General features: G+C 38.4%; 1 protein-coding gene across 2 annotated transcripts in view; it reads left to right on the plus strand.

The window, feature by feature from the left end:
* Nucleotides 1-16,517, plus strand: part of LOC109107158 (cadherin-4-like) — a 129,577-nt gene that overhangs the window by 105,264 nt on the left and 7,796 nt on the right. The window contains exons 4-5 of one of the 2 annotated variants that reach the window (XM_042728464.1): nt 15,454-15,594; nt 15,687-15,842. The exons of the other annotated variant lie outside the window; for it this stretch is intronic. Coding sequence (XP_042584398.1) covers nt 15,454-15,594; nt 15,687-15,842 — 297 coding nt within the window. The remainder of the gene's footprint in view (nt 1-15,453; nt 15,595-15,686; nt 15,843-16,517) is intronic. 2 annotated transcript variants of the gene reach the window in all.

Raw genomic sequence — 16,517 nt, forward strand, 5'->3', positions numbered from 1 at the left:
AGTTCATCAGTATTCCTGTGCCACTCCATCTGTGCTTTGCATGTATCATGTATTATGTATTTCAGCAAACATTATAGCCACAGTAACAGAAGAGATGAAGAAATGAAAGAAATAGAAATAAAATGGTGCGGATGTCACTGAACTGTGGATACAACTGTGGTACAGCCTTTTTAACTAGCTAACTACCAACCCTCACACAGTGTTTTTTTAAACAAATATATAAGAAATTCAGACAAGAAAGTTACGCATTATTAAATGTAAAAATTCACATTAGGTTGCAACAGAAAGTTATTACAAACACTCTAAGTGAGTTTTGAGCATAAACATTACAGGCCAGGCCAGGGCAGGCCAGGGAAAGTTGTAGCCTAATGCTAATGGTTAGAGAGACGGAATCGCTGCAAGTTCGAGTCTCGGACCGGCGGGAATTGTAGGTGGGGGGAGTGAATGTACAGCGCTCTCTCCACCCTTAATACCATGACTGAGGTGCCCTTGAGCAAGCCACCGAACCCCCAACTGCTCCCCGGGCGCCGCAGCATAAATGGCTGCCCACTGCTCCGGGTGTGTGTTCACTGCTGTGTGTGTGCACTTTGGATGGGTTAAATGCAGAGCACGAATTCCGAGTATGGGTCACCATACTTGTCTGTATGTCACTTCACTTCAGGTGTTCAACAGTAATCTGATTAGATTCCGGAAAAGGGCTGTTCAAAAGAAAAAAAGGATTCTGAAATTGGATTAGATCACAATATCTAATCTTGGTTTTGATCTGGATCAAAGGGTCATTTTGTGGTGTTTAAAACTTTTTAGTAGGATAGGATACCTTTGATCCAAAAAAACAAAAAAGGATTATACTGATCCCAGAAAAAACAAAAACAAAAAAAAACATGGATTTCAGGAACAAAAGTTATAAACAAAAAGAAATAAAACTTTAAAACTTGTCAAAAAATATAACATTTGTAATGTAATCTATCCCCAAACCCCCAAAGAGATGTCAATATCAAACAAATATATTTAATTTAAAGTGTTTTTAGGGGTCCAAGCACTGAAGGTGCAGGAACCCTATTATATTTGTACTGATCTTCTTCTCATTTCTTAACTATACAGGTTACAATCAAAAATATTTTTTTCTATGATTCTCTGAGTCAAGTCAAACATACATCTAGGATTTTTCTTTTCTTTTTTGTCAAACCAAACTAGACCATTTATCCAATTAATTCCAAATTTTGTATGCATTTAGAAACCCTGATGACAAGAAAATATCAAAAGAATTTGGATTCATCAAATGGTTTAGAACAGGGATAGGCAACTTCGGTCCTGGAGGGCCACTGTCCTGCAGAGTTTAGCTCCAACCCTAATTAAACACACCTGAACAAGGCAATCAGTGTTTTCGGGATTACTAGATAGATACAGGCAGGTGAGTTTTTATGAGGGCTGAAGCTAAACTCTGCAGGATAGTGGCCCTCCAGGACCGGAGTTGCCTATCCCTGGTTTAGAAGATATAGTTTTATAAGTGTATGGAGCCATGGCTACAAAATGAATTGGCTTATATCTTCTAAATGGTTTGACTAATTAAAATTCTTTAAATAACTTTTTGTCATTACTGTCTATAGATGATACATGCAAAATTTTGTGTCAATCAGTCAAGTGGTTTAAGAGGAGATCAGAAAATATATTTTTGCCGGACCACAACACATTATACTAATGTTGTCTGCTAGAGGAAACCACAGGATAGGTATAGTGGTATATTGTAGAAATCCATGAAGAACATTCCGCCCTCTGACTTCTTGAAAATCCACACCACATCTCTTAACCGGGCTAAACACTCGCTGTGTTAGTACATGTGTATTTGATAGTAAAATAAATCATGAGCTGAGTTTAGTAGGTTGTTAACAGTGAATTCACTATGATTGGGCCCCCTCAAGTAAAGTCATGTCAAAATAATGCATTAACAAGCCATGAGTTAATATTAGTGTATGGGTAGTTAATAAGGAGTTAATTATTTTGGGCCCTCTCAAGTAAAGTCATGAGAAAATAATACATTAATGAACCATGAGTTTGTTAGTGTATGGGTAGTTAATAATGATTTAGTTATGATGGGCCCCTAAAAGTAAACTCATGATGACACAATGATGCATTAACAAATCATCAAATAAAAACCATTAAATATGCTGTAAGAGTCATCTTTATTCTTTTACACCACCAGTACAATAAACAAAGATAAAGGTTATTTATAGTTCTTTTATTATTTATTTACATCATATAAAATGTGTAAAGACACACATAAGTTACAAGAAGCTAATGCTAACCGAAGCATACACAATTAAACGACAAAGTAATGCCATTAATTACTGTACATAACTTCCAATAAAACAGCGATGCAAACATGAATTTAATTATTAATTTGGTTTACTATAGCAGCCAACATTTATTAGATTAAAATGCCAGTAAATCGCAAGCACCTAGAATGCGACACTAATAAGTGTCCCACCAGAAACAAACCCTAAATACTGAAGTTATGACTAAACATAAATCAATAATACAAAATATTAGTGATGGTTATTAGTCTTTTTTCCACGTATGATCTAACAAATCTGTTTAATTAATGGCACTAATACTTTCAACGAGCAATAATTTAATATTTTCTAATAAACGGGACTATGGTATGTAGGGTTTGTTTCTGGTGGGACACACATTAGTATAGGCACTCATTAATTAATTCACTGTTAACCTGTCATGTTTCTGTTGTTTTGCTTTGCTCCCCGTGACCTAGTTTTCCTGTGGTCCCTGATTAGTTCATTCATTTCCACCTGTGTCTGTGTTATTATTTGGTTTGTCTCCAGCATTTAAGTCATGTGTTCTCCCCTGGTCCTTTGTCTGCTATTATTTTGGTCTACGTGTTGTGCTACCCCTTGCTCCTGGATTCCATCTGTTTCTTGTGTGGATGTATCATTAAAAGACTGTTATTGGATTACTCCTGCGTCTTGTGCCTCCTTAGAGCACAGTAACCATTACACTACCTACTAAAATCAGCTCATGATTTATTTTATATTTACTATCAAATACACGTTACCGCTCATAACAAATCTGTTCAAATATAAAATTAAATTTAAAATATGAATTGCTAATTACTACATTGAAAAACAAAATGTAAAGCCTGTACAAATATTAGAAGTCGTGAATATAAATGATTGGGAATCATGTAAAAAATTTAAAATAAAAACTTATATTATAACTATTATAACATTTATGTAGTTTTGTTCTCTTGGCTGTTTCCTTATAAAAGTCAAGAAATTTGTCAAGTTTTTGTCATTATGTTGCTTTCTTGCCGCCAGCCAATTGCTGCATTGCTGATCGTGGTTTCGAGTATTAATACATAACCCCTTTTAAACCAACCCATGAACACGCAATTATCTCAGATATGTCATCTATGTTGTATTCTGAATATAATATTGAAATTTGAAATTCCACATCATTGTATTCTGTTTTTATTCACAATTTGTACAGTGTCCCAACTTTTTTGGAATGGGGTTTGTATATTTACTGGAAAAAAAAATGTTCACTTGTTCAATTCTTATTTTAACCCAGAATTCTACGGATGACACACCAGGGCTATACAGTACATTTGAAAACAATCAATGATGTGTTTTTGCTCCAAATTCATTTCATAACATCGGCTGAGTGTTTGAAACAACTTCCTTTTGTGTTGGAAGTGGTTTCATATCACAGAATGAGGCAAAATCATTTTATAATATCATATACAGTGATAAAGGCTATTAACATTGCATTGTAAACATTAATATAAAAATACCCAACATGGCTTTAAGAACAAAGATAAATCATTTAGTTCCATTCGTTTGTTTATTGTCTTCATGTTTTTTTCAGTTATAACATCTCTATCTGCATTTTATTCAGCTAAAGCATAACTGAATGTCTTTGCCCATATTAGGGATTTCCCAGAACATCATATGATTTTTGACTTCTGTGCATTTCACTTATGGATTTACTGTGCGAGGGCACCCTGAATTAAACAGACATTGCAATGCATGTGTGCACTCACTAATCCGCAAAACACCTTATTTTGGGTACACATAGGAAAAATAAGTTTTTTCTCCAGTGTAGAGGAGTTTTTTTCTCTCTCTGCACTCTCAGAAAAAAGGTACAATTTACCTTGTCACTGGGGCAGTACCTTTTAAGGGTACAGAATTGTACCTTAATATTAAGTAACAAATTTGTACCATTCCAATTTGTAACTTGATTTGTACCATGGGGAACCAAAATATACCTTTTCGTTTTTAAAACTTGTTGGTACAACATTGTACCGTCATCAAAAGGTACCACCCCAGTGACAAGCCCATTTGTACCTTAACTGTGGCAAATATGTTCCTTCAAGAACTATTAAAGGCCATTTTTCTATTGAATAACATGCACATTCAACAACTGAAGCCAAAATATATTTTGATATCAGTAACGTCTCGGTTATGTACGTAACCCTCGTTCCCTGATGGAGGGAATGGAGACGTTATGTCGAACGACATATGGGGTCTCACTTGGGAGGCTAATCATCTCTGAGTTTAAGAGAAAACGCCAATCAAATTGGCTAGTGGATTTTACGTACCTGAGCCACTCCCCGTGCCTACGGGTATATATAGGCGACAGGTGCATCCACTCATTCAGGTTTTACGCTGAGGAGCCGAGAACGTGTCCCGGCAACAGCGAATGGTTCAAGGTTGTGGCATGGGGACATAACGTCTCCGTTCCCTCCATCAGGGAACGAGGGTTACGTACGTAACCGAGACGTTCCCTATCTGTCAGTCACTACGAGTTAGGTCGAACTACATATGGTGTCCTTTGGAAAATGCCACAACCCGAACACAGTCACAACCCTGTGGCGCTGCAATTGTCGACAAGCCACAGCGTGTCACAAAAGCTACGCTTAAGGTCGTGACCTTCCCAAAGCCCCAGCGCAAATTCACTGACCTTGGTACCGAAGGGGACCAAAAGGGTGAGTACATCGCTGCTGGAGGAGGCCATGCTGCTGTTCCGCCCACAAAAAGTTTTTGGAAGGGATTTCAACCTTCAGTGAAAGATAGCTTCAAATCTTTCCTATTTGTTCTTTCAGCTTGGCAGAACGATGGGGAAGCGAGCCTTAGGAAAAAGGTCGCTACGGAGACCACATCCTACCCATAGGGAGGTGACATGTGGAGATACTGATATGGACTGACCCAGGGGGCAGTACTACATATGGAATGGGTCTCTGAGGCAGGTCCTACCTTGGAGTAGGGATGGAACAGCTGCCAGAAGAGACTGACAGAGCGGGTCTGTCAAGGGAAGACACGGGTTTACTAAGAGGGAAACCTTACCGTGGAAGAATTCACATATGGGATTACCCGTAGGGAATCAAGCCATATGGACATCTAATCCAGTACAGGGGCTGACCGGAACTCCGGGCATGCTAACACCAGTACTGGGCCTGGCGCCAGACTGCTCCGCCAAGTCTGACTGCCGAGGGTGCTGGAGGATGCTCGACCAGGGCACGCCAACCGGGGAACTCTACTGGGAGAAGAAAGGCACTCGCATCCCCGTGTTAGGGGGAATGGCGCAGCAAGCGTGACACCGAGCCAGTCCTTCTCGCCAATAACCTGTTACCCAACACACGGGAAGAAACTGGCTCTACACGAAGGTTGTAAAACCTTGCAAAGGTGTTAGGTGTCACCCAGCCCGCAGCTCGACAGATATCTGCCAGAGAGGCACCGTGCGCCAGCGCGTAGGAGGAGGCCACACTCCGTGTGGAGTGGGCCCTCACCCCCAGGGGGCACGGCTCGCCTTGGGAATGGTACGCCAAGGCGATGGCATCCACTATCCAGTGGGCCAACCTCTGCTTGGAGACAGCCTTCCCCTTCTGCTGACCTCCAAAGCAGACCAGGAGCTGCTCAGAGCTTCTGAAGCTCTGGGTGCGGTCCACGTATATGCGAAACGCTCTTACGGGACACAGCAACGCCAAGGCTGGATCTGCCTCCTCCAGGGGCAGTGCTTGCAGGTTCACCACCTGGTCTCGGAAGGGAGTGGTGGGAACCTTGGGCACGTATCCAGGCCGGGGTCTCAGGACAATGTGAGAGTAGGCCGGCCCGAACACAAGGCACTCTTCACTTACCGAAAATGCTTGGAGGTCCCCGACCCTCTTGATGGAAGTGAGCGCGACCATTTGATAATACGTTTCTGCGTCAACATCTTGAACGGGAGCTTGTGCAGGGCCCGATAGAACTCTCAGCACGGAGCGGAGCTGGTGTGGAGGACGCAGGGGGGCGCCCACGGCGACGAGCAGGCTGAGGTACTGCCCGCGACGGAATGGTGGCAACCGGAGGATCACGTCGGGGCAAGATGTGTTGAATGGCCTCAGTCTGCTTTTGCACTGCCGAGAACTGCTGGGCAAAGTCCTCAACAGTGTCGCCGAACAGGCCCGCCTGGGAGATGGGAGCATCGAGAAAGCGAGCTTTGTCAACGTCTCTCATCTCTCCCAGGTTTAGTCAGAGATGGCGCTCCTGGACCACTAATGTGGACATCGCCTTCCCGTAAGGCGAAGTCAGTCGCTGTGCGCAGCTCCTGCATCAACCTCGGGTTGGTACCACGCTCGTGCATTGCTTTTAGCGCCTTGGCTTGATGTACCTGCAGGATAGCCATGGCATGCAGGGCAAAGGCAGCTTGGCCTGCAGCACTGCTAGCTTTGGCAGCGATAGCTGCCGACGCCTTGCAGGCTTTGGACGGGAGACGCAGACTATTCCTCCAAGTGGTGGCATTTTGCGGGCACAGGTGCACCGCAACCGCTCTCTCCACCTGGGGAATGTTCACGTACCCCCTGGCTGCCCCCCCATCGAGGGTGGTGAGGATAGAAGAGGGAGACAATCTCCCAGAGCGCCAGCCGGCGGTCCCCTGCTCGAGCCAGAGAAACCGGGACGGGTGGCGACAGAGGGGTCTGCTGCACTCCCCTTGAGGAGTGAGAGACGCGATCGCAGCGATGCCATGCTCATACGTCCACAATAGACGCATGAGTCATCCACGAGCGCTGCCTCAGCGTGTTGGATGCCCAGGCACTGCAGACAGCGCTCGTGACCGTCAACTGAGGACAGGGAACGACCGCATCCAGGACACGGACGAAACGGCATCTTGAAAAAGACGCGAATCGTCCGTGATTTGCTCTTTTAGAAACTGCTCTTTTAGCCGAAGGGCCCAGGGGAATCACTGCTGCAGGGACACCGCTGTAGTGCGCCGTCACGCCAACCAGGAACAGTCTCTCCGAACACAAAGATGAACTGGCTTTGTAGTGATATCTCATCAACTACTCGGCTCCAAAGCAAAAATCTGAATGAGTGGATGCACCTGTCGCCTATTTATACCCGTAGGCACGGGGAGTGGCTCAGGTATGTAAAATCCACTAGCCAATTTCATTGGCGTTTTCTCTTAAACTCAGAGATGATTGGCCTCCCAAGTGAGACCCCAAATGTCGTTCGACATAACTCGTAGTGACCAACAGATAGGGAACTGCAGATACATATCAAATACACACAAGTGGTTGAACAGTAAAATATTTCTTTGTGTAAATGCATCTTTCCAGATTACAATAAAGACTTAACAAAAAAAAAATAATAATAACAGAGCATCACTTTTTAAAAAAAGCTGCAAAACATTTCACAATACAATTAAATTAAATGTCACAGTACATAAAATACAGTTAAACTAAAATGTTACATTATACCCCCCACCATCCTCCACCTCAACTGCTCGGCAAATTTCAGATCCCTCCATTTTTACAATTCTGAAGATTCTCTTCTCACTGAAGACTTGTGTCCAGTCATACATTCCCGAAAACTGCACAGTGGGATATGGTGTGCGCTGGTTCTTCCTGAACTAAATAATTAATCAGTATTAGAAAAGACAGAAGTAAATTGATTGCATTTATATTACCACTGAATAGTTACAACTGTACCCTGAATATTTTTATCTTACTACAGAATCTTTGCATGTAACACCTGCCCAAAGAGCTTTTGAATGAAATCTGACAGATTTCTGTCCCTCCACGAAAGTGTCAAATTAACTGCCACTGATGCTTTAAGATTTTTTAAGAGTTTTTAATATTATTACATATGTTTAGAGCAGATTTTCTGAAGAGACTCAATTGCTTTATATGATGAACAAACTGAACTTAGTATTTTATTCACATATAAACACTTAACAAACAGACGCTCAACCATACTTGCTTGACACATGAGAACAAACTTCACTGGTTCTTGTGGAAGCTCAAACTTGATGTTTAACACAAAAATGAATCTAATTTTTTGATAGTATTTTGTTTACCATATCTGATGTGTGTACTGATAAATGTATGTAATATGTGAATAAAAGCATACATTCAATCTGTTCATCATATAAAATGATCAAGTCTATTCAGAAAATCTGGGGACTAACCTGTTCAATTCATATGGATTCGTTTTACAATCTTTTTATGAAATTTTTGAAGCATCAAAGTAGTAGTTGTGTGGACTGTCAATGGAGGAACAGAAATCTAAAATTTTTCATTAAAACATCTTCATTTGTGTTTTGAAGATGAATTAAAATCTTTAGGGTTTGGAATGGAATAAGGGTGATGATGACGATTTTGATTTTGGGATGAACTAACCGTTTAACAATTAGCTGCCATTGTATAGACATCAGCAAAAGAGATTTACTGGTTGCCTTCTGGTCCTGCAAAGTCTTCACATGGGCATGACAGTCTTCACCTGCATATAAATGCAAAATACACATATGTAATGACAATGTTACACTGCAAGATTCGGTCATATTTAATGTGAATGACTTGTTTCTTTAGATCATGATACACAAGTTAAATCTCAGATGTGTTTGGGTTGCAGACCACGGAAGACTATGTTAGTATCTATTCATTTTCATTTTAGTAGGAAGATTTACATTTATTTACTTTTAAATTTTACTCATTTTGTACTTGCCTCACAGCTTAGGATGCAGACTTTTTTTATAAGTATGATCATTGTAACTTACAACTTACATGATTTCTTAAAAAAAGCTGTGCTATCCCTGAGACCAGCACTGACAGTTTCTCCATCATCTTCGTGATCTGAAAGTTAAAGACACATTTGCTGAGTTCTATAATAAAATGAATGACATGTATATGACTTAGAGACAGGGCAGAAATTCTTTTAAAAACAGAGACCGAAAGATAGGCAGATCACACAGAACATGCATTTCAATTTGTCTGTATTGTGATATTTTTGTGAAAATTAGACCAGACATATTAGTTGATGCAAGGCACATTATTAGAAATAAATAAATAAATTTAAAATAATAATAATAAAACATAGACGGAGAAAAAGAAAAGAAAAGTAAAAGAAACCGACGTGTTTTAAGTGGAGCTCTCTCTGAGCTTTAGGATACGGATATACATTACTCAAATATAAACCACTAATATAAAAACAGCACAGACAGTTATTCATCTGTGCAGGGGTTGGTGTTGTTCAGTCACGTTGTTCAACAGGTGCAATACACCACCATGGCGCTTCAGGGTAAGCATTCATTTACAATAATTTGAGTATTATTTTATGTACTTCAAACTTACGCAAACAATACATAAGCACTGTTGGTTTAAAATCCATTTAAAGAAGGCTAAATACAGCTGGCTATTTAAGCTATTTACGCTCCCTGTTGTGAATGGGTGGCTGAACACACCGGATGCGAGCGTCAGGGCGTGACAAATACTATAGAATCCATTATATATGGAGTTCCGACGAGGTCATTAATATGACTTTGTAACATGCACTCGTCTCACTGAACGACACGTCTGCGTCTGTCGAACGTGACGTCTGCGTCTGCCACATTACAGTTCGACTGTCTGAACGTGAAGTCTATGTGACGTCTGCGTTTGCAACTTTAACAGTTTGGCTGCCTGAACGTCATGTCTGCGTCTCGTCTGGGTCCTTCCGTTTTTTGTTTTGTTTTGTTTTTTTGTTTTTTGTTTTATCAATAGCACACATTTATCTGGGGTAAAAAAAAAAAAAAAAAACTGAATTAGTATGGTGAAATGCATGAAGTGTTTTTCTTTTTTTTTTCTTATCCATAGATTTTATTTTAGTCAGGATTTTATTTTAGGCAGGTCATGTTGATTTGTGAAGAAGGCTAAATTGATCAAACATATGCTCATCGTGCTTCCTGCCGCTGGCCTCTTGGTTGTTCCTTAGAAGAAAAAAAAAAAAAAAACCTGAATTTAACACACAGAATGTTCCAAACATATTTCCAAATTAACTTAATAAAGAAACAAAAATAGATATGACCACTTTGCCATTAAAAAACAAAACTGAAATATTGTAATGGCTGCAACATCAGCTGTGTATGGGAAAGAGAGAGAGAAAAAGACAGGGGATCCAGTCAGACTGTGGACTAGAATTCTTATAAGCTGTGCAGGGCTCTATTCGTTCCCTTGTTTCAACTAAAAGTTCCCCTGGGCTCGGCGGGCCCCCAAACTGCTCGGGCCCTTATGCACCTTCATGCCCTGCGTGCCCAGACGCTACGCCACTGGCCTAAAGCCTATACTTATTTAACACAAAGAGTGACATTTTTTTTCTCTCAAAAACACAAATGTGATATTATTATTATTATTTTTTACATCAGTTAAATAAACAAGAAGTTAATATTAACAGACTTCTGTTGCCTATTTTTTGCTCTGTTTCGCCAATAAAAATAGCTCATTCCAAACAGAGCCAATGTGCTGTTTTGCGTCTCTGAGCAACATGACAGTGTTTCATTAATCAACTGTTTAAATGATCAATGACTCACTTTTTAATAGTGACTTGATGCCACCTACTGGCGGTTTTAATTTCACATTTAAAGTACATTTCCATTTTTTTCCTTTAAAATTTCAAATATCAGTAGGCTATTCAACGTTTTAGGATTAAAATAGCAAAACATTATTTCTGCATTTGTAAGTGCAGGTTAAATGATTCATGTCCTGCATTAAACAGTGTGTAAATACATCCAAATGCCTCTTCAGATGCAGTCGTTTCCTCTGCATTGCAAGGCAAGGCAAGTTTATTTATATAGCACATTTCGTACACAATGGTAATTCAAAGTGCTTTACATAAAAGAAGGTAAAATAATCATGAAGAAAAATAATAACAAAAATAAAACAAGCAATTTTAAAAACATAAAACAAGCAGTTTTAAAACATTGGAAATGATTTAAAAATTGACTTATTTAAAATAAATTTAAAACAGTTAAAAATAGAAAATGATTTTACATAAAATACAGTGAATATGTAAAATACAGTGCAATCAATTCGGATATCGCACAGTGCTCATTCAACAAATGCACAGCCGAACAGATGAGTTTTGAGTCTAGATTTAAATGTGACTAATGTTTTAGCACATCTGATCTCTTCTGGAAGCTGATTCCAACTGCGGGCGGCATAGTAACTAAAGGCGGACTCCCCTTGTTTTGTGTGAACCCTTGGTATTTCTAACTGACTCAATCCTAATGATCTGAGTGGTCTGTTAGGTTTATATTCAGTGAACATATCTGCAATATATTTTGGTCCTAGGTCATTAAGTGATTTATAAACGAGTAAAAGTACTTAAAATCAATCCTAAATGTGACTGGAAGCCAGTGTAAGGACCTGAGGACTGGTGTGATATGCTCAGATTTTCTGGTTCTAGTCAGAATCCTGGCAGCAGCGTTCTGGATGAGCTGCAGCTGTCTAATGTTCTTTTTGGGAAGGCCGGTGAGGAGACCATTACAGTAGTCCACCCTGCTGGTGATAAAGGCATGAACAAGTTTCTCTAAGTCTTGACTGGAAACAAAACATCTAATTCTTGCAATGTTTTTTAGATGATAGTATGCTGATTTAGTTACTGCTTTGACATGACTACTGAAACTAAGGTCTGTCTCCAGAATCACACCAAGATTCCTGACTTGATTTTTTAGTTGTTTGTCCCCTTGAGTCAAGGTATGCATTCACCTTGAAAACTTCATCTTTGTTTCCAAATGCAATAACTTTAGTTTTCTCCTTGTTTAACTGAAGAAAGTTCTGGCACATTGCAAAGATTTTGTTTATAATGATTTTTATTGGTTTGGTAACAGCCCTGAATGTCTTATTATTCTAATTCACTTTATTGATTGAATTTAAGAATTTGTCGCAAATATAATGCACTCTTCTAGAAAAAATATAAAATGCCCATAAAGGGTAAAAATAACTGGATTGTTGGAAAATATTAATTTCCATCAACTAACTACGCAGAATATGAAGAATATCAATAACTTTAGGAGTCAGCTTCTCCAACACACTCAGAAAACTATAGTCTGATTATAGTTATGGCTAAAAATCCCAGAAAAATATTGAGATATCATTTTTGTCTCTATCACATACCCTTTTATAGCCTATTTAATTCTAATTTGCTTGTTTGGTACACTGATCATAAAGCTTAAAATATGCTTATCTTAGGTTTTCTCAACGATAACAATCGAGGACACGACAAATAAATAAATAAATAAATAAATAAATCTCAGCCTATTCTCAGCATCATTACTCCAGTCTTCTCTGACGCATGATCCTTCAATGTATTTTCAAAGTCGGAAACAATTGTGCTGCTTAATATTTTTCTTTGATATTTTTACAGAATTGATTGATGAATCCTGGCAGATTATTATTCAATATATAGAAATCTTAATAATTTAACATTATTGCTGAATAAAAGTTATTATAAAATATAAGAAGAGATGTGCTTGAAAAACTGAACATTAATCAGGCATAATGCAGTTTTCTATGTATTTTATAATTACAGCAACAGTCTCAGATCTAGCAGCTGATTGCAATCGATGGGTTGGCCATCAAGTGCTGTAGGCTACATTAAAAATGTAAAATAAAAACACAATAACCCCCAAATGTAATTTCAAAAAGGATTTCATAAAAATAAACAACATAAGTAGGCCTATCCAATAAGCAACACAAACTTCGCTAAAGGATTGCTTTTGTTATTTATAGCTTTATACTTTGTTATCTTTATACTTTTAAATTATTATATATTAATAAATGTATATTTAATATGCACATAATTAATGATTAGTTGACGCACTAAAAACTCCAATCACAAAAAAAAAAAAGACAGACGCAGACGTCACGTTATAAGTCAGACACATTTGTAAATTATATGGGTAAAGCTTCCGGTCTCATTTGAGTCCGGCTATTTTTAGCTGTACAAAACAGTTAGTTTTGCTGCTTGATATTGACAATTGATGTGTTATCTTAATTAAGAACACACTGGTTTGTACTGCAAACGGTTTTACCGTTTACTGCACGTTGTTATTCTCCTCGTTATTTACATGTGGCGGCTAATGAAACGGAAGTCTTACCCATAGGCAGGCTTCCGTGTTGAGGAAAAAGGTGGATACAAATGGCTAAAACCATTGAGCACATAGCTCCATGAACTAATTTAAGCCATTAATTTCACGTTGAGGTGCTGAAACAACATACAGAGACAACATACAGAACTACCACATTTTGCTATAAGTTTGATTGCATAATTGCTGTTAATAGTGTTAATCGTCTGTTTGTTTACGTCTTTTATTAATTTTTCTGATCATTTCTGCCATATGCACATAAACTGACAGTCATCACTGATAAGCTACAACTTAATATTGTAGGAACTTAATTTTCTCTAAAGTTGCTCTGCAATGATTTGTATCATAAAAAGCGCTATACAAATAAACTTGAATTGAACATTTGCGACTTGTGAACTTAATATAAACGTAAATTGTCAAAACTCACCTTTAAATCTCATTGTGTTCAAGATTAACACTTAAAATCCATTCTCAAAAAAACTTTTGTTTTGATAAAAGGGCAAAAGTAGTCTGATTCCTGCTCTCTGTTATGTTTGAAAATTCTGTAACAGCCGCAGCGATTTCGACCAATCAGAGTCTTGTTGCTATTCCTAATATTTAAAACAGCAACCAATCATGCATGGAACTTTAATTTTTGCTTAACTTGTACCTTTGACATGAGAACTTTTATGTACCTTCATTTCAGTTGTACCTTGAAAGGTACCAAACAGTATCATTAGAGGTTTTTACTGTACCATTAAAGGTACAGTTATTGAAAAGGTACAAAACCGTTCTTTGAGGAACATTATTTGTACCATTGTGTACCTTTTTTTCTGAGAGTGTGTGGATTTTAATTTCATGACAAAAATTAAGAAACTACAATTCCCAGTGTTGCCAACTTAGTGACTTTGTCGCTAGATTTAGTGACTTTTCAGACCCCCTCAGCGACTTTTTTGACTTTATCGCTAGATTTAGTGACTTTTCACTATTTTCTTGGACAAACGTTAGTCTCTGAGACTCTCGGGTTCTGCCACACGAGCGCAAGGTGCTTTCCTAGAGCACACGCCTCTCTTTCTACATCTGCTCTGTTCAGCGAGCACAGAGAGGAGCAGCACTATCAGTTAAAAAAGATATTCTGTTGCTCCTAACTCTATTTTAAATGCAAGTATAGCCAAAATCACAGCACAACCATTGTCTTAATCGTATGTGTATTTGATTTCATTAGACAAATGTCGTGAATAGGATTTTAGCGCAAATTAATATCTTTGAGAGCTGGTTATGTAGTCTTAATGGACTGCGTTTCAGTCATTATAATATTAATTGCATTGTCTGACAACAGAAACATTAAAATACAATAATAAAAACTGTAATAATGTTTTATTGATAATTTGGCTGCATTAAAATGCAGTACGTGAGCACAGGGAGGCAAGACAATAGGACACACTTACGTCATGAATATGCTAATTAGCGTATGACATCATCTAGCGACATTTAGCAACTTTTGAGGCGGGATTTAGCTACTTTCCATTGAAAGAAGTTGGCAAAACTAACAATCCCTACTGAGACTCAAACCCACGACCTTTGAGTTACAAATCTGACTCACTAATCATTAGGCCTCATCTGCCTCAGAGAGGTGTGTGCCTTAGCATATTTTGTGGCGAGAGCAAACATATTTTTGTTTGTAGACCCAGAGGTGTCACTATAGTGTATGAAATAGGCAGACTGAGTATGGGGGCCCAGAAGCATTGGATTTCCTTGTGCTTCCTACCGAGTCAATGTACCCTTTTGAAGCCACCACCCAGCTTTTGAGATCACTTCCCAAATTAGATCATATCATACAAACAGAAAATGCTATCTCTTGCACTCAGCATTCACTGCACCAGCCACTTTCTCCCATTATGCATTTAAGAGAGAAGCATGTGGGTAATCAAGGGCTGAAAGTGATGTAGATGTTACAAAGTTGTTGAAATAAAATAAAATGAATAAATAAATAAATAAAAATAAATAAACAACCCAGAGGGATATGTCCCCTCTAAAATGGTTCAAAATTATGGTTCGCTCCTTATGCTTGTTTTTGCTTCACAGATAGAATCTCCACTTGATCATCCACCTTTGGCATTTGCAAGGTCTTCAGCAGGTCTAAAGAGAGCAAAGAGAGGTTGGGTTATTCCTCCGTTCTCCGCAGTTGAGAATAGCAGAGGGCCATTCCCAATGAAGCTGGTCCAGGTGAGTGAAAGTCATGAAGAGACTGTTCATTATGACATGGATGAGAAAGAGGTCTGTTATTGAATTGTTCTCTTATTGCTTTCTGAATTTAGATTAAGTCAGACTTTGCCAAGGAAACTCAAATGGTATACAGCATCACAGGTGAAGGGGCAGATCAGGACCCAAAGGGGATTTTCACTGTTGAAAGGTTATCAGGGAATCTCTTTGTGACTCAGTCACTCGACAGAGAAAAAAAAGCTTCATACAGAGTAAGGACATTTTTAATCTCTTTAACTTTTAAAAGGTTTGACAGGTGGTTTTTTTTTTTTTTTTTTTTACAGAGACTGTACATTTTAAATATTCATTTATATTAAATGTACAGTAGGTAGTCAACCATAATGCCTATTACTGCCACACTTACCATCGCGGTAATGCCGCAGTGACAAATTCAAATTAGTCAGATGTGAAATCACCACCACGTGGCACTAAGGGATGGTTAACACCGTGTCAGCATGTGAAGTTTTGACTTGTGAATGAAGATAAAAAATAATGAAATAAATTACTAGTTTAATAAAAATAATAATATAACATTATAACATTAAATGTGAACTAATTATTCTAACTGCTTATAGTTTCAGCTTTTTGACTACAATTAGAGTGAAATATAGACTAAAATGACAACAGCCCTTTAAGAGTGCTACTTTTTACTGTAGGGGAGAGGAGTATGGTTGTATTCACTATTTCCACCTATCAGGGATAAGATAGGAGTCCCATGATAATTTCATTATTTACCCACTTACTCCCTAATCTTATATGAATGGTTGTCAAAGGCTGTAAATAGATATGCAGATTTTAGATTATAAAGAAAAAACTGATTTTGGTGAAATAAACATTTTAATTAATACTTAAACTGTTGCAGATTAAATCATATAACTTGTATTAGA

The sequence above is a fragment of the Cyprinus carpio genome, chromosome B7, assembly GCF_018340385.1.
Source record: "Cyprinus carpio isolate SPL01 chromosome B7, ASM1834038v1, whole genome shotgun sequence".
Taxonomy (NCBI): domain Eukaryota; kingdom Metazoa; phylum Chordata; class Actinopteri; order Cypriniformes; family Cyprinidae; genus Cyprinus; species Cyprinus carpio.